This window comes from Micromys minutus (assembly GCF_963924665.1).
Source record: "Micromys minutus genome assembly, chromosome: 21".
Lineage (NCBI taxonomy): Eukaryota > Metazoa > Chordata > Mammalia > Rodentia > Muridae > Micromys > Micromys minutus.
Window position 1 is genome coordinate 24,635,329 of NC_137956.1, and position 26,646 is coordinate 24,661,974.

The following is a 26,646-nucleotide window of genomic DNA, read 5'->3' on the forward strand; positions in this document are numbered from 1 at the left end:
CAGGGAGATCTTGTAAAGCACAGCCCCAGGTTGCACAAGCTGGGCTTGTACTCCGTCAGATTTACAAGCTTCATTACTGGAAAGAGTGGAAGGCTCTCCTGGCCCCAGCAGCAGGAGAGATGTTCACCGGACAGTGAAAAGTTTCTGTTTACAGAATAAAATCAAAGCATGGCCTTCCGTGATGGCTAAGTTCAGAAGCAGAGGCAGGGCAGGGCGTGTGACAAGCGCCTATTCAGCCCAGCAGGCTGAAGTCCCGGGGCAGTCACCACTTACCTCCGGGAGCGCCCGGTTCAGTGGAGAAGGAGGTCTAGCCAGGGCGTGCCGAGGAAGCTTCTGGAACGCTGGGAGAGCAGAGGGGCGCACGTTTCCCCAGCAAGCTCCTTGGCGCCCCGGAGTGAGGCGGTGCACGTAGGCGTAGGCGACTCGGAGGGTGGGGGCGCAGCCGGGCTAGCCCGGGGACGCGGGGTCCCCGAGCAGCGCCCCGCCCCCGGCCCCGCCCTCCTTGGCTGCTCTTAAGCCCCCGCGCCGCGCGCGCCGCGGGTTCCGTCGTCCGCTCCGTGCGCTCGGGCCCCGAGGTAGTCCGCTCAGTCCTCTCCGAGCGCTTCGGTACCCACGCAGTCCTCTCAGTCCGCACTCCGCTGCCGTCCCGGGTCCCGCGTCTTGTCCGGCGCTCTTCGGGGTCTCCGCGTCTCGCGAGAAGTCCTCGCCGCAGGCCTCGGGCTCCCGGGCTCAAGGGCGGATGGGGGACCGCGGAGTGAGGCCGGGGCGGCTGTTGCCCATGCTCGCCCTGCTCTCCTGGGCGGCCGGCCTGGGCGTGGCGGAGGAGACGCCCTCGAGCATCCCTGCAGGTGAGCTCTGCACCCCGGCTTCCACCGGCGGGTCTAGAGGGAGTCCCGCATGCTTCCTCTTTGCGTGCCTCATCCCTGTTTGACCTAACCGCGGGGTTCCGTGCGTCGCGATGGACGGGGGCATCCTTCCCTGCGCCCCCGGAAGCCGCCCGCCATCCTGCCTCTGTCAATACTCCGCGCTTGGGACCTGGCTAAGAGCGGACCCAATGCGCGCCCACCCACTCCTCCTTCTGTTACATTTTGGGGCGCCCCTGAGCCCTGGCCCTGGCGGGTGTTCGGAAGCTGAACTAAAGCTAGTAGTTGGAGGCAAGTTCCTGTGAACAAAACTTTCTGGGTTCAGCCAGAGGAGAGCCCCGCCGCCTATTTGTCTCAGCGGGACTTGCAGCGCTTTATCTCGCAGGGGAGTTCTTTGGCTGTTTCTCCTTCTTGGCTCTGGGCTAAGCTCCCTGGAACTGAGCCTTGCGTTTAAATGACCTGATGTATTCTGGTGGTGATTGAGTGGGTGGATGGCGATCATTTTGCATTCTTCAGTAACTAGTTAGATCCTTTTTTCTGCTGGAAACCAAGCTCAGGAGCAAACATTGCCACCTTGGAATTCCGATTCAGCGGGTGACACTTGGCAGAAGCCCAGCTGGTCCCTGTAGACATCGTTTTTTTGTCTTTTTCTTGGCTCAGTACATGGAACGTAGGGGCTTAGAAACACCTGGTTCTGTGGAACAGTGCTCTCTTTGTTGGCTGCAGAAATGTATGCCTCTGTTCTATCAGTCACAGGGAAATCTGAACCTGTACGATTGTATTCTGATTTGGAACTAAATGTAATCCCATATCAAAGGTATTTTCTTTTAGCACAATACTAGAAAACCACACAGATAAATGCAATAGAGCCACAAAATATAAAAACGCAGCCTGAAAACTGTCTTTGTTGAAACACCCAGACAAGCTTTTATTGATAAGTAAAAATAACCTCCAGGACTTGCTATTCTAGAGCTTGGCTTCAGCTTCTGGGTATTTTAGGCCACTTCGATTCAGCTTCTCGCTTTTTACAGAGGATATCTGCGCAAGGCTGCTACCTTTATATTTGTAGTTAAAAATCAGTTCCCAATCCAAGCTTTTGCATTTCACAGAAATGGATGTTAAATTTTTAATGAATTGTTTTATCTGAGGCAGGGGATTTCAGATTTGAAAGTTTTCCATATAAAACCTATGGTAGGTGGGCCCAGAGTTCAGTTATGAGCTAAATGTTGGAAATGTTCGTGTGCATTAGTGGAGACTGCTGAGCAGTAGACATTCTGATTACACGCACAGATAGATGGTTTCACATGTTCCGTGGTAAGCTAATAAATGCAGAAGATGCATTGTTCAGTAATTTGGTCAGGTTTATTATCAGCCATGGTAAGTTTTATCCCTAAGACAGTATAACTGAAAAACCACGACATAACTATTGAAGTAATATTTTAAGGTCTACGTTGTCTAGGTGAATAGGCCTTCGAGAAGAGTGCAGATCGCCTGGGACTCCCCCATTATTTATCAGTATGCTCTAGTTGGTCAGTAGGAAGTGTATTCAGAGCTGGGGAGATGGCTCAGTCAGTCAAGTACTTGTCCCAAATGTGTGAGGATCTAAGTTTTTGGATGCCCAGGGTCTACTTGAAAGCTAGGCATGGTGGCCTGTGCTTAGAACCACCTTGATGAGACGGTAGGAAGACTTTGGCAGATCCCTGGAGCTGACTGGCCACCTAGTAGTGTAGCCAGCTTGGCAAAGTTCACCAAGGTGGCTGGTATCCGAGGAGTGACTTCTGAGATTGTCTTTATGCCTTCACATGTATTCCCCTGTCACCCCCCAGTATGTGCTCTCTCTCCCACATAAAAAAAGTGGATCCCATTGATAATTGGAGCTGTACCACCATTGCTTGAATTGTAAATCTACTTTTTTCCTTAACCTCTTACCTACTAGATGCCAGTAGCGTCCAGCTCTGAATGAGAGAACAGAAGTAGTTTTCCCCAAAAGGCCAGTCTGAGAGGCAAATGGTCCAGGCTTGAGAATCACTTTGCAAGATTAATGTCCCAGAGGCAATGTGACATTACAGTGCCATCTGGAGGATAATAGGTCCTCCTCTGCCCTTCCATTTATTTGTGAGGGTTTTCTGGAACTTCTGGGCTCATGTGATCCTCCTACTTCAGCTTTCTGAGTATCTGTGACTACAGGTCTTAGTTTTTTTTTTAAAAAAAAAAAAAAACAAAAGCATTTTTTTGTTCCTAGCAGTTTTCCATTGTTACACTGAATGTGCTTCTGGAATATATTTTCTGGCTTTGGGCTGTGTGCTCAGCAGTTGGGAATGTCTTGCTTGTTACAGCAACTGAAAGGTCTGCTGTGTGCTATCCTGGATGTCTTTTGGCCACCTCAGTAGTCAAGGCTCAGAGAGAATGTAGCAAAGATTTCAGTTACAGTCATTTGTCCCCATTTGTCCTCAAAGCATTTATCATTTTTTTTTTCTTGGAGCTTTCCCCAGCCGGAGGTCTTCAGTTAAGTTCCCATGTTGATGCTTCTTTCTGTGCTCCGTGCCTTCTGTATGAGACAGGCAGGCGAGGATGTTCCTGCCAAGTGTGTGCAGTCAGGATGCTATATCTGTATCCAGACTAGTGTGCTTTTACAGATGCATTCACTATTATATGAACTCCACTGGGCCAAAACCAAGTTTGGAGCAAAAGTGAAAGAGATGTTTTCAGACATACCTGTGAAGGCTAGCGTTTTTCAAAGATGTTCATTTATAAGCCCTTTAATTTGCTACGGTGCATTCGAGGAAGGAAGAAAAGGTCTGGCTCTATCTGCTGACGCAAACTAGCAATTTACAGGGTGGAGAGGGAGACAGTCCCCAGAGAGGCTGTGGGGAGGGACAGAGGGAAGCTCTGTGTGTACTCTCCGCCTTTCCTGTGCTTTCCCTAGTCTGAGACCTGAGAGATGCCCCCTTGCTGTCTTTAGTTTTTGCTTTTCTTTCCTTTGTAACTTAATACACTCAGTTTATGCAGCTCACACCTGTTTTGCTCTGTGTTTATGATTTAAGGAATTAGACCATTTGAAGTCGACTTTTGCTAATTTTTTATCGTCTTCAGAATGCACGCCTGGCCCCTTTACCACTAAAAAGATTCACCGTTTATTTTGTAAAGCTTAAGGTCTCCTTTGAGAATTATGAAAAGCAGTGTGCAGCCACTGATGTTAGTAGCTGCGCCTCTTCCAGACCTTCAGCGAACTTGGCTCGGTGTTCATTCTTCCTCGGGGACCCTTGCTACCAAGACTGAGCACTTTAACCTTGTCCTATCAGGGCCTTATTTCAAAGTTGCTGTTAGCAGCTCTTCTCCGTAGCTTGTGCCCACCCCTGCCCCCAGATTTCTCTTTCTAAAACATGGTGTGTTCACTGTTTTCTTCAGGTGCTTGGATGCCGCCATCAATTATAGGACCAGAATTGAGATTTGGGATGTTTCATATCTCCAACAAGGCCACTGGGGAACAAGAGGAGCCTGTACCCCAACTCCTGTACTGTTTCTGTTTCTCTGTGCTCTACCTACCCTCAGTATTGTTCTGTTGGACTTTTGGGCACTTGGGAAGGAAATAGCAGCTGGGCTTCGGTGACTTAGAGAGATGGATGTTGGATAGGAAAAGCACGCTGTTCATAGGTTATGCATATAATGGTATACGTGCAAGGGAAGTTTGCCTCTCAGCCAGGCACAGAATGCAAATCACGGGCCAAACCCACAAGGTCAAACCCAGTTATGTGTTTTGTATGGCCTTTCAGCAACCAGACTCCACAGTTTAGCATGGATGGAAAAGATCAGAAGGAAAGTAATATATGGTGGCAAATGAAAACTTTATGAACTCAAAGCTGTACTAGCTGCAGTCACATTCTCCGTGGTGGCTCTAGTGCTCCCAGGCAGAGCTGAGGAGTTTGCCACAGATGGAATTGAGTATGCTGTCTTAAAATGTTTACTGTCTCACCCTGTGCTGGCACTTGCCCTAGAAGAGGACATTCTTACCGAAGCTGTAACTCATGTATATTGCTCCTCTCTTGGAAAGGGCCACATTTGGGACAGTAGCAGCTGGCCCTGGGCATGCCAGAGGGCTGGTTTTCATTTTAGATGTTGCCAGTGATTTCTGGAAAGTTTGAAACATAGTACTTGGATCTAACTAGATATATACTTTGGTGTAAATACTGTTTATGTAGTTAAAAACAAAGTATCTTCATTTTGCCCAGATGGGAAGGAGATACGTTTTTCTTTAGATTTGTATTCTAGAACTTTATTCAAGGGCTTTGTTGATGGGTTTTGGCTTAGTTCCTTGAATGAAATAATTAGTACATTTATCCATCAGAAATTTCAGTCTCTTCTAACTGCAGCAGTAAATCATGCTGAGTGGAGAAAAGCAGTGCATTTTCAAGTGACTTGAACTGTTGGTGTGTGTGTGTGTGTGTGTGTGTGTGCTTTATTTCTTTTTCTCTGTGAACATGCTACAAAGGAATAACTTTCAAAGTTGTTGCTGTTGCAATTGCCCCCAAGTAGTTACTCAGGGTCTTAGAATCTAGACAGTGTCATGCCCTGAAGCTGTCTTGAAAGCCCGCTTTGTCACACAGTTGCTGTCGGTGGAGGGCTGTTAAATCATTATCCGACTCATTGGGTCACAAGGATATTTCTATACTGGAAACCCTTTATCATTTTAAAATGTACCTTCAAATAAGCTACTGTTTATGTAAAAAATTAGTTTATAATTTAAAATACAGTAACCTCGTGTACAGTTTAATATTTTTCATCCAGTGTAGGTTCACTTACAAACTTAGATTGCAGATAAGTCGTTTTTATGCAAAAAGCTAGATTTCTTTTATTTGTATGTTCTGAGAGGGGAAGTTAAATTTTTGTAGCATTTCTATAACACATGAATACACTTTTGGAAAAATAAGTTAAAACAGAGTATTTACAGATCTATTTGAGTTATGACTTTCAGCAATTTTCTCAATGTAATGAGTGTCACATTCAGAATCCTACTAACATACAATTTTTCTTGGATTTCTTAAAGGGGGTGTGATTATGCACAGAGGGCTCTGTGGTGATATTTGTTGGTTCGGAATACTATTTCTATACTGCTACCAGAAAGTTAGTTTAACATCTAGTCTGGGTAGGTTTAGAATGCTGAGCAGCCAGCGAGACATTCCTAAGGGGTCCATGGACAGCTGTTGTTCCTCATGTCTATAGCTGCCAACACCGAACCCTCTCCTTTCACCGTTCTTTTTGATTGTCTCTACTCACAATTACATGAGTGCAGGGTTCTGAGTGACAGGGATATTTCACACCTTGCCGAGACAGGGAGGCCCTTGCCTTCTTCCCTTCTGCCTGTGACTTTCTGTTCCTGAAGGACAACTACTTTGAGACTTCCCCAGAGATGAAAACGAACAAAACCACACTGCAGATGTTAATGCAGCCTACAGAACATGCTCAGCACTATGAATAGTCCGTGGGATGATTTTAGTGCACACACACTAATACGTGGGGCTACTGAGGGCTTAGTAGGAGGTGTTGCGGTCAAACCAGGATGCATTCAAGTAGGAGAAAGTTAAAATTACATTTCATTTGTTACCTTATGTGTTTGTTTTAGCATTATTTAGCTTATTGTTGGGTGCATAAGACATCCAATTATCATGCTAACTTACCTTTGGCAGTTTTTTTTTTTTTCTTTGCCACAGGGCTGCAGAGTCAGATGTTGCTGAGGCAGTCCTCCATTTGCGTTCCAGTTTAAAGGTTTCTTCCAAAAGCAAAGCGAAAGAGGCTTTGCATTAGATTTCAGTAGTGTGCTTCTGTTCCACGGACAGGTGAAGGTTTCTTTCTGCATGGAATAAAGGAGTTTTCAAATACATGTTTCTGTGTTTTGATGAGGAGGGTCTGACTGTGTTGCTCAGCCCGCCTTCATACTTGGATTCCTCTTGCCTCAGCCTCTCTAGGGCGGGCCAGGGTTGTGGCTGTGAGCTGTCACGTCCACTTCGGTACAGACAGTTCTTGTGTTCTCATCGTTACTGCCTCGGACAGTCAGATACACAGAAGAGATTAGATTTCTTCCAGATCACACCCTCTCAGGATGCACTGTCTCCACCCTGTTTAGGTATCCCCTCTGGAAATGCCAGGAAGAGCTGGCAGACTGACACTGCTGCTTAGATCCACACAGATGAAGCCTTGGCTTCTGCTGGTCTCTCAGCTCTCAGAAAAGCTAATCCCTCTCTTCAGCACCTGGCGTTTACAGATAACCTGGGCTACAGAGGGGTTGCAGAATACGAAAGTGACTCATGACATCCAACCTTTGTCATTGCTGCACTGAGGACCTTTATCCTGGGATTCCCCGGGACCCTTTAAACTTCTTAAGCCAGAAGTGAAAAGAAAGAATTTCTCTGAGTCTAACTGGGGATTGTCAACTGAGCTTGGGCCCATTTCCTTGGGTAGAACACTTTCCCCCTCCTGAAAGAACTAAATATGTTCTTTCTGGGCTGGTTGAAGCTTCCTGTTTATCCCAGTGTCCTGTCCTGAAAACTGCTCCTTCTCAGGGTTGTTCTTCCCCAGAACTGAGTAGTGCACCGTGGCTGGCTGAGTGTTCTGCAGGCTTAGCAATCTGAAGAACTGCGTAGATTCAGGCAGTCACTAGGCTCCTGTTGCTGCAGCATCCCTTGTTGGTAGGAGACACACCCAAAAGCCATCCTCCTTTCCTCTAGAGCCCAGGGCACATTTTTTGGTGCTGCCTTGGCTTTAGTTAGCTTGGGGCCAGAGTTTCTATGAGATCTTAGGGTGCTAATTGCTTAATATCTAATATTTACTGCACAGGGGGAATCCAGTTTCTTTAGGTACTTTACCCACTTTTGAGGCTGCATCTTACTTATCTAGTCCTGGCTGGTCTGAAACTGCTGGCCCTCCTCCCTCTGTCTCCTCGGGATTACAGGCCCATGTCACCAGGCAAGCCTCCTATTTTTGGTATTCTTGATTCAGTTTCAGCAGGTTCCTGGCGCATTTAAAAACTTTTCTTTTTGGTTCTTTAGGTATGGTAAAGCCACTATTTTGTTTTCAAATTTTCTGCAAATGGAGAATTTAAATCATGTCTTTCCAAACCCAAATGACCTGGCTAATTCACTCTCCCAGGAAGCATTGCAAAACCCTGTGCTGAGGGCTGACTGACTGGCTGGTTGGTTGTTTGGGTTATTCCAGTCCTGCCCAAGCCAGCTCTGAGACCTCTTGTCTCCAGAGGTCTCGGCTCCCACTCCAGCTGGTATTTCCTGGCTGCCAGCCTGCACTGTGGCTGCGACCAGAATGCCCTGCTCATCCAGACCCTACTAATTCCTGCCGGCCACTTCTAGAGGACAGTTCTCTCTTTCTTCTTACTTTAGTTTAGAGAAGGTTGGAATTTTTTAAACAGTGACTTTACTAGGTAACCAAGGGCAAAACAAAACCAAACCCAAATCCGGAAAATCACCACAGCAAAGAAATGACCAGACCCATGCAGCAGAGTTCCCAGTGTTTTCTGACCCAGCGTCCTTAGAGCCCCATGCTCCTGGCATGCTGCTGGTTTCTGTCAATCCATGCCCAACTTTGGTCTGGCCAATCTTTTATCTCCTTGCTTTTCCTAGCACGGCATGTTACAGGGACAAATGCTTTCCGGGGTGGGAGTGCTGACATTATAGACGAGTGGATGGTTGTGTTTGGAGCCTCTCGGTGACTCCGTAGCACAACCTTTCCCATTTAGCATCCCATTTTCTTCAGTAAAAGAGAGATTCTGTGTTACATTCGTCTACTTTGAAAATGTTGCCTGTATGGTTCTTTTATTTTCCTTTATTAGTTATTTGAGAGTTTCAAGGCCGTACAGGTTTTGATCATATTTACCCCCCACCCCCAACTCTTTCCAGATATCACCCCCTTCGCTTCAAACCCAGCTTTGCATTCTTTTCCGAAGCCCAGGTGAGCGTGCATGTGTGTTCTTCCAGTGGAGCAGATCAACTAACTCTTTTGCATTGTTACAATTCTTGGTTTTGAGTAGCAATTGGCCAAGGCTTTTGTGATTTTATAGCTTTCTAAATACAGATTTAATTAGCTAAACTTTATGTTGTCCTCTAATAAGAGCTTTTGTTGGTAGCTAACAGCACCACTGTTCATTGTTTAATCCTCTAGATATGACAATATTTCGGGGTTCCAGTGTATATTGTATGCCTTGGCTGTGTTTTTTTGCTTTATGTGGAGGGAAGAAAAAGTAACACAAACCAAATCCCAGTGGATTCAGTTCTTGTGTACACTGAAATCGTAGGAATCATAGCAGGAAAAGAATTCAAATGTAAAGTTGAAGAAACTGAAAAAGCCTTTAGGGTGAAGGCCCAGAGGAGAGCTGGCACCAGGAGGCAGGGACCTGAGATCCCTTCACTCTGTAGCCTGAGCGCTCAGCAGGCCAGCACACCCAATGTGCAGTGTGTGAGCTTTCTCCTGCTATTGTTACAGATACACTTCTCTTTTGAAGTTTGTGTTTGCTCCTAGTTATTGTACCTCTCATGGGATTTGACTGAAATTTGATGTGTCTTCTTTTTCTTAATGAGCTTTTGATTAGAGGTAAGATAATGCTGACAGTAACTAGAGTTAAATTTACATTTTAAAATATTCCAAATGTTTCATCTGAGGGAGAAAACCAGTCTAGTGTTGATATGACGCTATTTTTTTTGTCTTCACAGAGGAATTAAATAATCTACTACATTTAAATAATGTGAACATTTTTAAAAAGAACTGTATTCTGTTGTTTTCTTTCTATTTAAAATTTATAAATTAACAAAGATGATGCTGATAACCCAGGAATGACTAAAAGTCATGTAGTGTGTGATGTTTAAAAATTTACTCTTCTTTTTAGTTACTGAAATAGGTTTATCCCATAATTTTAAAATATGATGACCATTATTGTGCTAGAACCATAAATTCAAAAGGAATCACTTTGTAGGAGAAAAGTTCAGGTGTGTGTTCTGTAGTGTGTACGTGCATGCTTCCGTGTTCTCTGCTACATACAGAGATCACGTTAGGCCTTTGGAGAGGAGGGCCTTCCCTGAGGTCTTGCTTTCTCAGTATTTGTTCTTCCTGTTTGCACATCCACACCTGAATGTTATCTAGTGAGTAGCATTCTTATCCCTAATACTTAGAAGATTGCTTTGTTTTTTTTCTTTTCCTTTTTTTTCTCTTTTTGGACTATTTTATTTATTGCTTCCAAAAGGACCACACCCCACCTCCCACACTTGCTCTCACTCTTGCTAGGCAAATGCTCTACCCCTGAGTTAAACCCCAGATCTCTAAAATGATTTTAGGTAAATTAAAGGAAGAAGTTCAAACAGAATAGCCAGAGGGAAAGTGTGTAAATTTTGAAAAAGCAAAATAACTCTTTTGTTATGCTACTATAAAATTGTAAAAGCATTCACCTTGCAAACTGGAGAATTAACTGTGATTTGTTGAGAAAGCCAATAAACATTAACCTATTCATCCCAATATATTACATATTAAAGGAATGTCTGACTTATTAGAATGGTAAGTGCTTTAGTGTGTGGGTCGACTCATTAGTGTATAGGTGTACATGCTCACTTGCACATGTGTGTTTACACATGAACATGCATGTCTGTGTTTGTGTGAAGGACAGGAGTTGAAGCTGGGGACCATCCCAGATCCTTCTATACTTTATTGAGATCTCTCCCTGAGCCCAGTGCTCGGGTGTTTTAGCCAGTCAGCTTGCCCGTGGGATTTTCCTGTCTTCTTTCAGGTACTGAGATTATCAGTGATCCATACCCAGTCAGTTTTTAATATAGGTGCGGTGTAACCAAACTCTGGCCCTCCAGTTTGGGGACTGGCATTTTATTGAGCAATCTCCGTAGCTACGAGTTAATTAAGCTACTTATTACTGGGCATTACTTATTAGATGTTTTTATGTTCTTCATGTTCACACATTTTCCCCATCACAGTGATAGGTCCTAAAGAGCTAAGCCCAGCACATAGGGTAGTTGATGGCTCAGTTCCCTGACAGAGGTTTTTGTGTGGCTTATGATTATGGGGGTGGGATCCTGGTTGAAGTGTGAGAGTTCAAGAAGCTTGTGCTTTAAAACATGTTCATATAAGAAAGAGCCATCACTGATGATAATGTGTTTCCTTTAACTAGGTTTGGATTCTGATAGGCCTGTGTTCATGCAGCTGTGTTAGGGAGTTTGACTATCATGTTCAAGAACCTGTGTCAATCCCCAACACAGAAAATGAAAGTAAAGCAACTCATCATAGATGGGAAACATGCATTTTTCTCAGTAGTCATCACCCAATGCGAATGGTTTGAAGAGTTGTAGGGAAACTTGGAAAACACTCGTGATAGGAGGTGACAGGAAGCAGAGTGGCAGAGAACTCACTTGTATGTGTGAAGGAAAAGGGCCCGCACAACTAAGAAAAATGTTAATTGGAAGCCATTGATGGCGTATTGTAGTCCATGTTGATGACATAAGTTGAACCTTTAATTCTGTCTGAAGTAGAGCTTTGGTTTGGTCAGTGTCTCTGTAGGACTTTAGGTTATGCTAACTAATGCCATGGCATTTTATGTTGACCATAACGAATGTACTGTTCCAGATGTTCTTGCTAGACCATGGAATTTAGCTTGTGGTCTTCAGTGGGTGGACCTTGGCAGTATTCCCCCTCCCCCTTTTCTTTCTCTCCCTCCCTTTCCCTCCCTCTCTCTCTCTTACACACACCCTCTGTCTTGCACAATCATACTCCTCTCACACTCTGTTTCTCTCACACATACTCCCTGTCTCTATCTCTTTATCTGTCTCTGTCTCTGTCTTTATCTCTCTGTCTCTCTGTCTCTCTCTCTCTCTCTCTCTCTCTCTCTCTCTCTCACACACACACACACACACACACACAGAGGACATCAGCTGGCTGCTTCCATGATTAGCAGAGATGGAGAAAGGTAGATAATTTATCAACTCTACATGGGTGTTTGATGGTGAACAGGGTCATGATTCACATGTCCCTTGGTGCGTCTGATGAATTGAGGTGTATGTCGTCTCCTGTGCTGTAAATAACTTGAATAGCCATATTAATTTCACCCTTTCTGTTTAATATTGCAATAACATAATATTAAGGATGATAGTAATTTATTTTGAAATACAAAGAGAAATGCAGAAGGAATACGGAAGAGTGTTCTTGCTTTCTGAGAATAGCCAGCAAGGGCTCACCATGAAACACTGATAGAAGCCTAACTGAGTTTAAAGTACTGAGCTTCTGATGCTGGAGTGCATGAGTATTGAAAGCCAAGGGCTTACAAACTGCTTACATAGTAACGGAAAGATAAACAGTGTGGAAACAGTATAGGACAGTAGTTAAGAGGATAAAGCTTCCGAATGACATAATGTGTCACACAAGAGCAGATTATCCTCTGCACAAGCTTCTCAGCCTCTCTGAACTCTCATAGTTCCCCAAAGTAAAGCCATTTCCTCCGAAATCATATGAACATTGAATATGACAATACCTGTAGGAGAAGCGTGCCTACAAATAGAAATCACCCAATTTGGGCTATTACTTTTGTACCATTTTAAGAAATATAGTTCTAGTTAGCATTTTTCTAGGGTGGAACCTAAAAATAGTGGAATTATTCTTATGTTCCTGTAATGGAAGACAGAGAGGATCTCAGTAGGTGTTAACAAGCTAAGCTGTAAAGGCAGCATTTTTGGAAGAACTCAAAAGAAATAAAAGATAAAATTAACAGTGCAGATGTCATCTTTTTGATGATATTCACTACTTGGCTTCAAAACTTTAGTTTCTTTGTCATTCTTATATAGGATTTCCCCCTCTTTTTCGTTCCCTTTAAGCCCAGATCTTCTTGGGATTTATGCTCATAAAACTATGATTCACTTGTGTCTTCTTGAGTCTAGTGCATGTTTGATTAGTCCAGGCACTCAGATCTGCTTTGGGCATCATTATTACCTTGGCATCTGCATACTTATCTTCAGCAGAAGTATACACACACGTTAATCAATGTCTCAGACAGCTAAGGACTTTAAATACACTATCTGAAGCCATGGTGATTTGAATTCATCTCAGCTGCATGTTCTCAGAAGTCCCTGCGCTGGGAAGTTTTCGTGATCAGATCCACTCATCTCTGTTTCTAAACTCCCTCACAGTTGTCTTCATCCCACACCAGGTTGCGGAGTCAAATCTCTTCCATTAATGGGATATCAGAGAGGTCAAATAGTGTTAGGTTTTCAGGATCAGGGAATTTTATCTGAAGTCTCTCTATTTATTTATTTAATTATCTATCTATCTATCTATCTATCTATCTATCTATCTATCTATCTTTTGGTGGGGAGAGGGGAAGAGGGAAAGGTAGAGAAGGGAGGGAGAGACAGACAGACAGGCAGGGCCACCCTAGCGCTGCCTTCCACACAGATAGGGCTGCGGGGGTCCTGGCGGAGGGGTGCATTGCTCTTCAGCTCCTTCACTTTGACACCTTGTATCCCGGCTCTGGGCACAGGTCTCTGAAGGAGACAAGCACGGCTCTCCATCCTCCTCCTGCCCCCCTCTCCAGTCCAGTGGCTCCGGAGCAGGAGACATTCTCCCAAGGGATAAAGGGTAATGGTATGTAAGGGCTCTGCTCTGGGTAGTTGGTGCTGCTGGCCTCCTGTGGCTAAACAGTGATGGATGGATGATGCATTGTTTCTGAGGGAGGAGGCTTGAAAACTTTCTGGAACTACTCAAGGGTTGTCTGTAGAGTAGCCAGAGGAGTGGGCCTGCAATGGAGCTGAGAGTTCTGATCCACAGACAGATAGGGAACACTACAGATCCTGGACTGTACTGAAAACAAGAGAAAAACTGCTGAGATCTTTTGAGGTGAAAGAAGTTTGGCAGGCCCCCTCTTCTGATGACAGTGTGAAGAACAGATAGATTAGGTCTGCAGTGATTACTGTGAGGTCCTTAAGAATAAGGTACAAGGGGAGGAGGAGGATGGTGCCAGACATGGGACAGGTGGCAAGGAGAGGCCAGGCCACATGACTCTGCTAGGATTTACAGACACATTGCACATGCACAAGAGGAGGGGAGTGGAGGATATACGATGTCTCTACATTTTATACATGCTTGGGAGTTAAGTGCTGAAGTTTGCTTTAATCTTCACAAAGCAGAAATGGACTATGCCTGCTCTACCATTCCGACATGGAGGTAAACTAGAGCTTTCTGAGAAGTTTTGGTGGCTATTTTTCTTTCAGTAATCAATTATTAAAGTGTATAGTCTTTTTGTCCATGTGGTATTCACGGGCTTAATTTAGTGGCATGCTAGGGCTGAAAAGAACCGACTGCTGAAAGAGGGATTCTGCAGAGGAACTTCAAGTGTGAAACTCCAGGAAGATCTGGAACAGCTGCTGCTGGTCACTGACCCCGTGAGTTTGGGACACAGCATTCTCCAAACTTTCATTACAAAAATTATATTCCCTGAAAGCTCTGATAGTCACAGCAAGGGAAATGGAAATAGGCCAGGGAGTCTGGCTCCAGGGTGCTAAGATCATTGCTTATGTTCTCCTGAGTCAGCAGAGGGCTGTTCCAAAGTGATGAGCATATCTGATTTGATGCAAGATTAGAGTGCACTGAGTGACTCTGCTCCCCCTCATACTCTATTGCAAACTAAGGTTTATATTGAATTTGATTTTTTATTTGTCATTTATTACGAATTGAAATGTGTTTAAAGGCAGGCACTGCCTAGTGTGCTTTGGTTGGTTTACAGGAAGTCCTGGGGCATTCATGTTTCCCACGGGTGCTTCCCTCCAACCCCAGGGAACCTTTAGTTGTTCTGGGCTGTTTTGTAGTGCCTGCTGATCTCTTCTGCTAAACATGCAGCTTACACAGTTTAAAAAGGATGTTTAGATGTCATGTTGATACTTAGTGGTACCCTAGGGCTTAGCTTTCAGTAATGAGTGAAGCGAGAGATAACTGGAAAAAAGACTGAAAAGGCAGAAAGAAGAGAAAAATAATATTGAGCACATCAGTGGAGAGTGGATTAATGCTCTGGATTGTAAATTTGGCACTAGGCAGGTTTGCTCATAGAACAGGGAATTGATTGTGTTACATACGTTTCTATTTAGTGAAAAAAGGAAAAACTAGTTTTCTTCACACCTTTCCCCTCAGTGGCTATGATGAAACACTGTTAAAATCTTTTAGGGAGAAAGCTTTTCTTCCAGTTACAGTTCCTGTGCTGAGGATGCCACAGCATGAGGGATCTGGGCACATTGTGTTCACAGTCAGGAAGCAAAGAGTGATTAATTCTTGAGCTCAACTCACTTTCTTCTTTTTTGGTGTGTAGTCCAGGATCCCAGTCCAGGGAATGTGCTGTCTACAGTTTACCTAATCAATTTCTTCCTCAGTTAACTCAATCCCTGAGGGAATCCTAGATCTCTTTAAGTTGAAGGTCGATAGTGGCCATTATTTCAGATTCAGAAAGTATTTATCTTGGTGATAGCAATCAGTGGGAAGAGTTAGTTCATGGCTGGAGAGAAGGCTCAGCAGTTGTGACCACATATTGCTCCTGCAGTGGATTTTGAGCTCATTTCCCACAAGAAACCTTCAACTCTAAGGATAACTAATGCCCTGACTCTGTGAGCACCTGCACTCACATACACATACCCATCCCCAATAGAAATAACAACAAATCTTCAAATGAATTTTAAATGAGGGGCATTAAATAACAACAGTGATAGTTTTGTCACAGTATATTTAAAAGTACTTTCAAAGGTTTAAACATTTCCTTGATCATTTTTAATTAAAATATTTTTTTGGAAGATGAGAGACATAGCTCAGCAGTCAGGGGAAGAGTAATTGCTCTTACAGAGGACCCTGGCTTGATTTCTAGGACTCCCATGGTGGGTTACAGCCATCTGTATCTTCTATTCTGAGAGGATTAGACCTCTCCCTTGAGCACCAGGCAAGCATGTGGTGCACTTATGCACATGCAGGCAAAACACATATCTGTAACATAGAAAAAACATTAACAGTTTAAAAACACTACCAACAAAAAATTGTGGGGTAGGAGATAACTTGCGACTCAAGCATGAAGACCCATATATCTCAGCATTTACATAAAAGCCAGATGTGTTGCACATCTGTAACTCCACCTCTGGCAAGCAAAGACAGGTGGATCCCATGGGCTTGCTGGCTGGCTAACCAGCCTCACTGAAACAGCCATTTCCATGTTATTTAATTGATCCAGTCTCAGAAATAAAGAGGAACACAACAGAGGAAGACCCTTGAACTGATGACTTTTGCCCCCCCCCCCCATATATACATGGACAGACAGGCAGACAGACAGACAGACACTCTCACAGCTATTTTTCTTCTATCAGAATTTGGTCAGTGACACAGTAAAGGAAGTTGTTATCAGTCCTCCAACTCTCTAAGAACAGGAATGACATAGGAAGTCTGGTCTTTGAACATTTATTTATTGCTGGTTTTAGACCATTTCCCTTCAAACGCGTGTCTTCTCCTAGGAAACTCTCCACTTTAAGTTTCACTGATAGTATACATTTCTCAGAACTATTTCTTAACCTTCTTGTTTAATACACTTTCTTCATTAAAAATCTCTCACCTCGGTATAATATAAAAAAGGATTCTTTGTTCATTTATCACAGTCAGTATGAAACCTTTGTTTTATGGCAAAACTTACCCTGTGTTATCTTTGACAGTCCCCAGATTATGTGGAGTCAGACACCTGCCTTTCAAAGTAAATTTTCGGATGATGTTTCTTTACACTGAGAGTTTGTCAGTCAGCACTTTATGTTCTTCTAAATCTTAGTATTTCTTTCGCTTTCTGTGGCATCTCTGGATGAGTAGGCACCTGTTTCGAAGTGGACAACCCTAAGTGTTGAAAATGAAAATGAAAATGAAATAAGTAATTGTAATTCATAGGACCTTAGGGCACAGTAGAACCTGGAGTTAATTTAAGTCTGTGGTTTAGGAGCCAGACTTGCCTCAAGAAGGAAGCGCCTTTTTGTTAGAATTTCTAAGTGTCCTGCTACTCTGGTACTCTCTTGGTATGTATGAAGTTTTTTTTTTTTTTTTCTTTTTTTTTCTTTTTCTTTTTCTTTTTTTTTTTCTGGCCATAAAAGAAAAAGAAATAAAAGTAGCCTTGAGATTCGAAATCATTAGTTCCTTTAGGATCTATTCAAAGCATTTGTGTTGAATACATTCTTTAGGTGTTCAAACTGCATGAAGGTTTAAAGTCACATCCCAAAGGAGAATGAAGCTGCTGGAGTGTGGGGGTGGGGTGTGGGGGTGGAGTGTGGGGGTGGAGTGTGGGGGTGGGGTGTGGGGGTGGGGTGTGGGGGTGGGGTGTGGGGGTGGGGTGTGGGGGTGGGGTGTGGGGGTGGAGTGTGCGGGTGGAGCATTCACTTTTCTTCTAAGAAAGGGAATCTCTGGATAGGGTGTTTGTGTATGTGTTTCTCCAGAAGAGGTCTGGAATTTTTTCCATGCCATTCTAATAGTTATCAAAACATGGTTAACTTCCACGAGATACCATGGAAGCTTGAGATGCTTTCTGCTGCTGCAGTCTAGAAGTGCGTAGGTAAGTCTGGCTTTTCTTTCAATGAGAACATAACCTCCCATATAACCTCCCTATGCTTAAGTCCATTTTTCCAGATGCCACCGGAGAAGCTATACACAGTTGGAGCAAGTTTCAAGATAAAGCCCTTCCATGCTGGTAATCAGCTTAGTATTGGTGAAAACATGGGCTACTAATTGTCCGGTTGTAGATTAAAATCCAGCGATTATTTGTTACTCGTGATTAAGGACTACAAAATAAACAGATGAGCTTTTCACATCTCAGTGTAAAGTACATTTTATAATCATACAGGGATAGCTAGTGAAGAGGCGTGCTGGCCAGTGCTATTCAATCCCGTGACCCTTCAGATATTAAAATGGGAACTAAGAAGTTAAAGACCCAGGGCCAGGAACATAGCTCAGGGGTAGCACACTCCCATAAGCCAAGTCCTGAGTTCAGTTCCCAGCATCAGAAAAACAAAAGCAAAGCAAGAACAATGAAATTAAACTTGAAAACATGTGAAAAAATGGTTCATCTGGGGCCCTGCTCTTATAGCAGTTAGGAGTCATAGATAAGTCATATTTTTCATATGTGTTTTTAAATTTATAGTCAGCTGTGTTCAGTAGTGGGAATGTGTTGTAACAGAAAATGCAGAGTAATTTGTGAATTTGAGAAGCATTTTTACTTGATACACACATACACACACACACCCCATAGTTTAACTGGTATTATTTTATTTAGCACTAAATGAAATTGTGTTTTGTCTTTGAGAAACCTTGGAATTGAGGGCATGTAAGGCACACTGGGAGAGGTCACTGGTTCTGAGGAAATACTCAGAGCTCTTCTTGGCTGTGGCGGTTAGGATGGAAGAATAACAGTAGAGGGCAGGGTGACCCTGGACTGTCAGAGGTGTCTGCAGAGTTCGCACTTCTCAGGATTCCTGTTAGAAGCTGACCACGTGGAATATGGGCTATGTTCTCCAACAACAGGGGAGATGTCTTCATCTTCTGCTCCAGAAATGCTCTACCTTAATCACTGACTGCCCGGGTACTGCACAGCTTGGATAGTGCTCGGGGTGGGGGGCATCCCGCCCTGTGTGTAAACCCTTTGTGGATTTATACACAGATGTTAGATTGCATTCATAGAGCTGTTTGAACATCTGCTTTAAATGTGTGTGTCATCTTTATGAGTAATTAATGCCTTACTGCTGCGTTCGTGTGGAGTCATCTTAGTATTTGAAAAACCACGTGGCCTGCCGTTTATTTCTAATGTACTGTAGCAAGAAAGTAAATGAGTGTTTATACACAGAAGACAGGGAAAGAATGGCGGAACCAGGGGAAGGAGAGCTAGCTAGATGAACCCTTCCTCCAGCCTTTCCTTCTCAGCGTTCTCCTGCAGAATAGTCCTCTCCAGTGATCTTCAGTGGCTGTGTCCCAATCCTTCTAAGAGCTGTCTTAGTAATGACTTAAAGTGGTAAATTTGCATAATGCACCAGTGGCTTGTTTATTTTACTCTACTTTAAAATGAGGAAAAGTCTCTGCATACTGATTGCTCAGTCTGGTGAAATTCAAACTAATGGGAAGTACAGAGAAGCATTTGGAGTTGAGGTGAGCTCAGTCTCTGCCATCACACAGTGTCCTAAACCCCAAAGTAGCTCATTCCGGTTTCTTGCTAGTTTGTATCTGAGATTCTCCTGGGAGCAAGGAAATATCAACACAAGAAAAGTTAACAGGTTACTGTTACATTCTAGGTTTCTTAGGATCTACCTTGTCATTGTAAGTACTTTCAATTTAAATACTTTCTTGCCATTTTCTGGTCAGGTCTCTCTCTCTCTCTGTGTGTGTGTGTGTGTGTGTGTGTGTGTGTGTGTGTGTGTGCGCACGTGTGTGTATATGTATGTATGTATATATATATATATATATATATATATATATATATATATATATATAGTGTATATATATAGTAACTTGTTGAATTATTCAAAACACACCCAAATCCGTTGCTTTTCACATTCTTCATTGCTCCTCCTTGGTTCCAATTATGATCTTTAGCCTGGAGTGTTGTAAGCCCCCTCCAAGCCAGCAGTGCCTACATTTATCTGTGATTCTTTCAGCAAAGCCAGGTGATCCTGATAAACATTAGTCATAACAATATGAGAAAGCCATATTCTGTTACACTAAGCATTTTGTCTGGGCTCGAATCTGGGATCCTGTCATTTCAAATATATTTTGTTTAGGGCAGCATATTTGATGAAAATTGAACCGTTATAGTAATTGGATTGGATGAATCATAAGTAAACACTGTTGTTGCTCTTAGTGGACACTAATGTTGACCTTGCGTTTTATCCCTGTCCTCAAACTTCTGATAACATTGATGTCAAGATTAAGAAATGCAGTGGCCTGCGAGGCCCTCTGAAGTTGACAAGCTGTTCCGGGGTTTGCATGTGCCACGTCTTCGCAAGCTTGATGCCTTCTGCTCAGGTGTAAGCCTGCCTTGTCCTTTCCCAAGCCGGACACCATGACACACTCTGTACTGATCGTTTCTTCTTACTAGAAAACTTCAGCGTACTATTGCATGGCTCCTCACAGACTTTCCTCTCAGCGTGCTCGGTGTGGGATTCAGGTGCAGCACGGACGCGGCCGTGACTCCCTGTGTTTCCTGTCCATGTGCCTCAGAGCAGAAAGTTATCCGAGGTATCGTCCCTCATGTTTGCCCCGCTGGCAGCAAAGGTTGATTCATTTCCTCTTTTATTCCCCTTGGAATACTGAGCCTTTAGAACACTGTGGAGCTTGGTAGAACACAGCACATGTTGAAGAAGTGGAGGGCATTCTGGCTTCTGTAGAATGTTTATTCCTTGCATACCGTACAGGACAGCATCTTCCCCTGTCTGGGTCTGGTACTTCCCAGAGCTCTGCATGGTCTTTTTCATCTTGGCATCCAGATGCCCTTTCTCTCAGTAAATGCATTTAACCATTTCCTTTCATTTTTGAGTGCAGAAGATGGCAGTCTCTTGCCTCTGTTTCTTATTATTTAAATCTTACCCTTCAAGAACCACCTACAGTTGATTTCTTCTTTGGAATAATGCAGATTACTTTTGTTCTTCGTTCTCCTGTGTCCTGCTGTACCTAATTGGAATATCTGCCAGCATAGGTAGCGAGTTTATAATGGGATCTTCACTTCAGCTTCAATAGTATCTCCTGGTGCACAGAAGTTAGTCCACCAGCAGTTCCTTATACACAGTGAGGAGAAATGTGACCCAGTGTCTTGTGTAAATGAGACCTGGGGTAGTTCTGACACATGTTCATGCCTGAGAACAAGTTGATAAGGACAGTGGATGAATGGAACAGATTGGTGATACCTGCGATTAGGGAACTAGTTGGTAAATTATTATTACTAGCATTGAATTATCAGGGTTCAATAGTCCCTAGGTATAGAAAATCAAAAGTGAAAATGGGGGCCCAGAGATCCAGTATTCAAAGAATGCGTAATATGGTTATTTCTCTAAATATATCATTAACTAGGGGACGTCCTGTAGGACAAAGAACCGTCAATGAGATGAAAATAGGTCAGTGTTTACATCTGTGGTTTAGACTTTGGTCTTTTGAGCACATTTTGGATAATAGATGGTTGGCTGCCTCGCTTCCTGTGGGGAGATTTGAGACTGCTAAGTCATACTGAGGCTAAATGTGGCACACATGGCTTCTTAGGATGGGTGAGAACCTTAGGTTCCAGCTTCACAAATGGAATGTGTCAAAGGGACTGGTGACTTGTGGGAAAAAGTAGAAGGACCAAATTAATAGGAAAACTTAGAATTGTAAAGCAGACACTGAGAGGGAGGGTGCTGTGCTCTTCAGGATAAGGTTAAGTGGTCCCAAATGCAGGGGCTGCTTCTGAGAGACAAGTCACATATATATATATATCACTAAGGTCAACAAAGTGTCTTTTGGGAGGTGCACATCAAATTACTCCAAGTGTTTTACTTGGAAACAGGCTATGCATTCTTGTATCTCTTTGGTACTTGAAAAGTGGATCAAAATAAAATACTTGGATCACCTACTGTATATGAGCGGTCATTTACTATACATGCATATTTACTTGCATGGTACTAAACTCTTTGATTTCCCCATCACTTTATAACTAGGATAAACTATACTTCCCGAACTCCGCTGTTGCTTCTCTAGCATGCTGTAAGTTGAGATGGCCACTTCCTCAACCATACCAGTCCATCCTCCTGGAATCAGGAGGGACATGGCATCCTTTCCTTTGCTCCTTTTGCTTTGCACACTCATTATAAACCTGACCAAAGGCAGCCAGTAACAGTCATGTCACAGACTGAATGCTAGGTTGTCATGAGCTTTACTCTGTGAAAGAGTTCAGCTTCATTCCTATTTCTGGGAGACAGGGAGAATGTGGTCAGAATATCACCCGAGTGGCCTCCAGCTCTGCTCTCATTAGTATTTTTTGCTGCCTGAAACCTCATCAACAGTACTTAAAGCCTGTTTCTGCCAGCGTCCCTTGCTTAAGGCACTCTAGAGTTCTTCTGTGTCTACTGGAAAAGTCTTCCACAAGGCAGTTCCTACAGGCTTTGATCTAAATGGTCAAGTTTATAACACCCTGAGAACCCTGAATATCTTTCTTCTGATCTCATTAATTTTCTTGTTGCTGTAACAGCATTCCTGATACATTCAACTTAAGGGAGGACTGAATTATGCTAACCATGCTGACAGAGGACTTCAGCCCACCATGCAGAGAAGAAATAGCAGCAGGAGCTACGCCATCTGTGGTAGAGAGCAGGACTCTGTGACTGTTGACAGTACTAGGCTGAACAGGAAGCAGAGAATGGCCCAGAAGCAGGGCCAAGCCATAATGCCCAAAAGATCACTTTCTGAGTTTGGCTTTTTCCAGGCTGACCTAACCACCTAAAGTCCCCATAATCCAGGCCAACAGGTAGAGACCAGCTACTATGTGCCTTTGGTCGACATTGCAAAATCAAGTCAAGTAGAATTGAACTTAAAATTTATATAGTGTACCTGTAAAAATATATCTAAAGCACGGTCAACTCTATCTTCTTAAATGTTCTTAATGATAGCCATGTTTTAAAATAGCTTAACTAAGTCCACAGCACAGTAGTTAAATAAGATATAGCTTATGTAAACCAAATTATACTGTTGTTCTATTTGGGAACAGCTCAAATATATGCAAAGCCTATAAAAGGAAAATATGGATTAGCATGTAAATGTGCTTATATATAATTGTATATGAAATATTCACTTGTGTGACATTGAGATTTTTTTTTAGAAGCAAGCAGCAGAACCAGTTTCTTTGATGTCTTGAGTGGAAACCACTCAGATGTTTGAATATATATTTTAATTTTATTGTTTAATCCAAACCCTAAATTATAAAGAAGGAAATATTGATCATCTCTATCTATATCTCTGTCTATAGATATATAACATTTTTATTAAACTTATGTGTATAAGTGTTTTACCTGAATGTATGTCTGAACAGCAATTGTGAGCCTGATACCGATAGAGACTAGAAGAGGGTGTCAGATCTGCTGGAACTGAAGTTACAACAGGTTATGAGCCCTACTGTGTGAGTGCTGGGAAGCAATCCTGAGCCCTTTGGAAGAGCAGCCAGTGCTCTTAACCACTGAACAATGGTTCTAGCCCTATGTATATATTTTTAAAATATTTGGCTTGGCACAGTGAAGCTAGACTATTATACATTCTGAAACACCCCCCTAACTGTTAACTTTTCAGCAGGATGAGAGTGTGGTAGTTGGTAGTAGAACATGCAGATAATTTTTGTGACGACTGTAGTAATTCCACAGAGGCACAGTCTGTAAACGTGGCATTGTGAGCCATTCGGGAGTTACTTCATAGCCTCAAATTATCATGTAATATCCCAGCCCACATTTTTAGTATTATCTTACATGGCAACTCCTGAATAATGAGAACTGAAGTAGCAAGAAGGTGTTCTAAAAATTTTGACTTCCTGGAGTAGATGCTGTAAAACCTTAAAGTCAGAATGAGGCTGAGCTGCTTCTGCTTAATTTAATGCGCTTGACCGTACACAAAGGGTAGACAGGACAGGCAGGTTCACCTGTTTCTATGTCTCACATTGTGCGGGGAGTCAAGCTGGGCCTTGAGCATGCTAAACAAGCATTCTGAAAACCAAGAAACAACATCCCAAGCTTGGCAGCCCAATCCCTTGAAAATAATTGGGTAGTGTTCTCTTAGAAATGCAGGATAGAGGAAACAGCTGTTCCAGTGTAACTGAAGATGATAAGTGAAGTTTAGGACTTTGTTTTCATTAAATTTCAACAGCACATGTTTCTGGATCTTCTTTTAATTAGGCCATTCTCTTAGAGCATGGCCTCTTAATTCCAGCACAGGTGCAGTGGCCCGGGCTGCAGGGCAGCTCTTACAAGTGTGTGCGCTGGTGGGAACCTATGTTATCTTCTGTGTTTCTTTGTCCTGGTCCCTAAATGTTGCTCTCTGTGTATGAGCATAGTGGATATTTTTACTGCCTGTGTAGAACGGGGAATAGAAAGCAACAGATCAGACGTGTTTCAACAAGCTCCATAATCTGCCTGCAGATTTCAGAAAGGCAGTTCCCCCTCTCTGAGAAAGCATTTGGCCAGCAGATGCGTTCCCCCACTCTCAACAGAAGAAGTTCTCACAAGCACATCTTTCTATTTTTGTGATGTTTCATGTCTCTGAAGCCCTGGGGTTCATTAATGTATACTCTTTCTTTTGGGTGGGCGGTTGGCAGCCTCTTGTGTCTTTGACATTCGAATCTTATCCATCGTTCACATTTTGTGATGTGTGGAGGTATCAAATATGCTGTTACAAATTCTAGAAAATTGCACCATGTTTGTTGCATCTAAGGGCTAGAATGAACATTAATTTTCTCACATAGCTTGTTTATTTGGATACATCTTATTCTTGTTGTTGACACAGAGTTCTCAATTATTACTCCTCTTATAATCAACTCTCTAAAGTTATGCAGAGAAGCCAGTTTTATTTTTTTCTTTCTTAAATGAGTTAGTACAAAAGGTGGTTGATTCCTTTTTCATTTTTTTCCTTTCAATCAGAGTAGAAAAGCATCTCAGTCTCTCAACTGTTATTACATGGCAGGACTTTCAGATGTCTTGTCGCACTGGTCAAACCTCACACACTCAACACTGCCTAGTGTCTTGTAACTTTACACCTGGGAAGGAGCTGGCGCATGTCACCTGCCTCGCCAAGATGGCTGTCTTCTTTGCTTGCTTGGCATGTATTGGCTGTTCTTGAGCCTGTGTTCAGCCTCATGAGTTTTTTTTTTTTAATGTAAATTTATATTTATTATTAAAATATATCTCCATGTTGAAGGTGTCACAGAGAATACTTTTCCGTGTTTTTCCCCCTTGTTGTTTTATTTCAGAATTTTAGCTCAGGTTTTATTTGGGTGATATGCGAGTCCTTTAGCATGCACATTCTTTGGTGTCTGAACTTTGTTTTCACATTCTAAACTCCAGAAGGAACTCTTGGATCTCTGTGTATAGTTCTTGGCTGCATCTAGGCTTGTGTAATTTTTATCTCCATGTTTCTGGGAAGGGATTACTCGGAATCAGATCCCCTTCATTTTTCTTCCTATAATTTAACATACTGAGCTTGGGATCTTTTAACATTTAATTCTTAGTAGCAGAAGTTACTTAGCACAAGTGTGGGTGTGTGGGAATGTGAGGGAGTATTGGCTGTGTGTGGGGCATTCTTCCAAAGTATTTGTGAGTGGAGTACATTTTGTACAGATTAAATAAGTTATGTGCCCCAAGTTTTACAATCTTAAGAATGTAACTGTTACTACAACGTGGACATGAACTTATCTAAACTGATCATTGTGTTATGACCAACTCCTCTCATTTTAGTTTCTGTAACCAGTTATTGGTATCATTGCCATAAAGCATGTGGCCAACAATAAATTAAAAATGACATCTTAAATAGTAGGGTAGAATTTTATTATTTCAGTCTTTACCTAATAATCACTTTTACTATAAAATATACTAATCTTGTTTTCATTTGAAGTATAAATAATCTACTTGCATACTTTGAAAATGTCTTAAAGCACCCATAGCTCTGTGAAGGTTACTTTGCCTTCCAGTCACTATGTGGCTACCAACAGTAATATACAAAACAAATGGGTGTATATAAATACATCCCCAGAAAAAATAGTACATACAGAAGGAAAAGGAGTGAATCTTGTACACATTTTTAAGTCTTAATTCTAGCGTGTATTCAGTTTTATTTGAAGTGTGTTTTGGTTGGCAGTGTTTGGGAAGAACCGTCATAATACCCTTAGTACTGTTTATCATTCATGTCCTGAAGGTTTGGCTGGTTTGCCTCATCAGGTTCCAGAAGACTGTGCCTAGAACATGTTGTCTTCACATAGGACAGATGATCATATAGCCTTCCTGCATGTAGTTAGGGATCATATAGCCTTCCTGCACGTAGTTAGGGATCATATAGCCTTCCTGCATGTAGCTAGGGATCATATAGCCTTCCTGCATGTAGCTAGGGATCATATAGCCTTCCTGCATGTAGCTAGGGATCATATAGCCTTCCTGCACGTAGCTAGGGATCATATAGCCTTCCTGCACGTAGTTAGGGATCATATAGCCTTCCTGCACATAGCTAGGGACACGCATTCTCCATCTCACCGTATGCATGCTGCTGTAATGATCAGTTTGTCCTGGTTTGTCTGTCCATGGACTTTCTACTTCTGTAACTGCAGGCAGGATGTGGGAAAGGGAATGGGTGAACAGCCGGCCAGCGTTCCCACTCTGGGCACATTTTCCTGTGTACTATTTGTTTCCCCTCATGCAGTTTAGTGTGGAAGTACAGATGGAAACTGCCTCCCATTGTTCTAGCTGAAGTTACAATGGGAATTGCTCCTGGGGCACGTTTACCTTGAGTTTCTTCCAACAGTTCATCAAAATAAAATGCACTCCCCTAGCCACCTACAGTGCAGTTAAGACTGTTGGATGTAGCTTGGTACTTAGCAACAAAATGGTGCTGTAAGATCTGGGAGAACCTATTTTTAAGATTTATTGTCTATTTCTCTGTATGTTTTCTAGTGACTGTATGCCATTGCACAAGTTCTCCTGGGGCTTGAAAAGGGTATCCTAGCACTTGGAGCTGGAGTTGTCTGCTCTTAACTAGAGTCATC

At 42.9% G+C, this 26,646-nt stretch overlaps 1 protein-coding gene across 1 annotated transcript in view; it reads left to right on the plus strand.

The window, feature by feature from the left end:
• Positions 1 to 554: 554 nt before the first annotated feature.
• The window catches only part of PLOD2 (procollagen-lysine,2-oxoglutarate 5-dioxygenase 2), a 64,444-nt gene continuing 38,352 nt past the window's right edge, over positions 555 to 26,646 (plus strand). Inside the window, exon 1 of the mRNA XM_080934128.1 lies at positions 555 to 848. Within this exon, the coding sequence (XP_080790254.1) occupies positions 740 to 848 (109 nt within the window). The 5' untranslated portion in view covers positions 555 to 739. The remainder of the gene's footprint in view (positions 849 to 26,646) is intronic.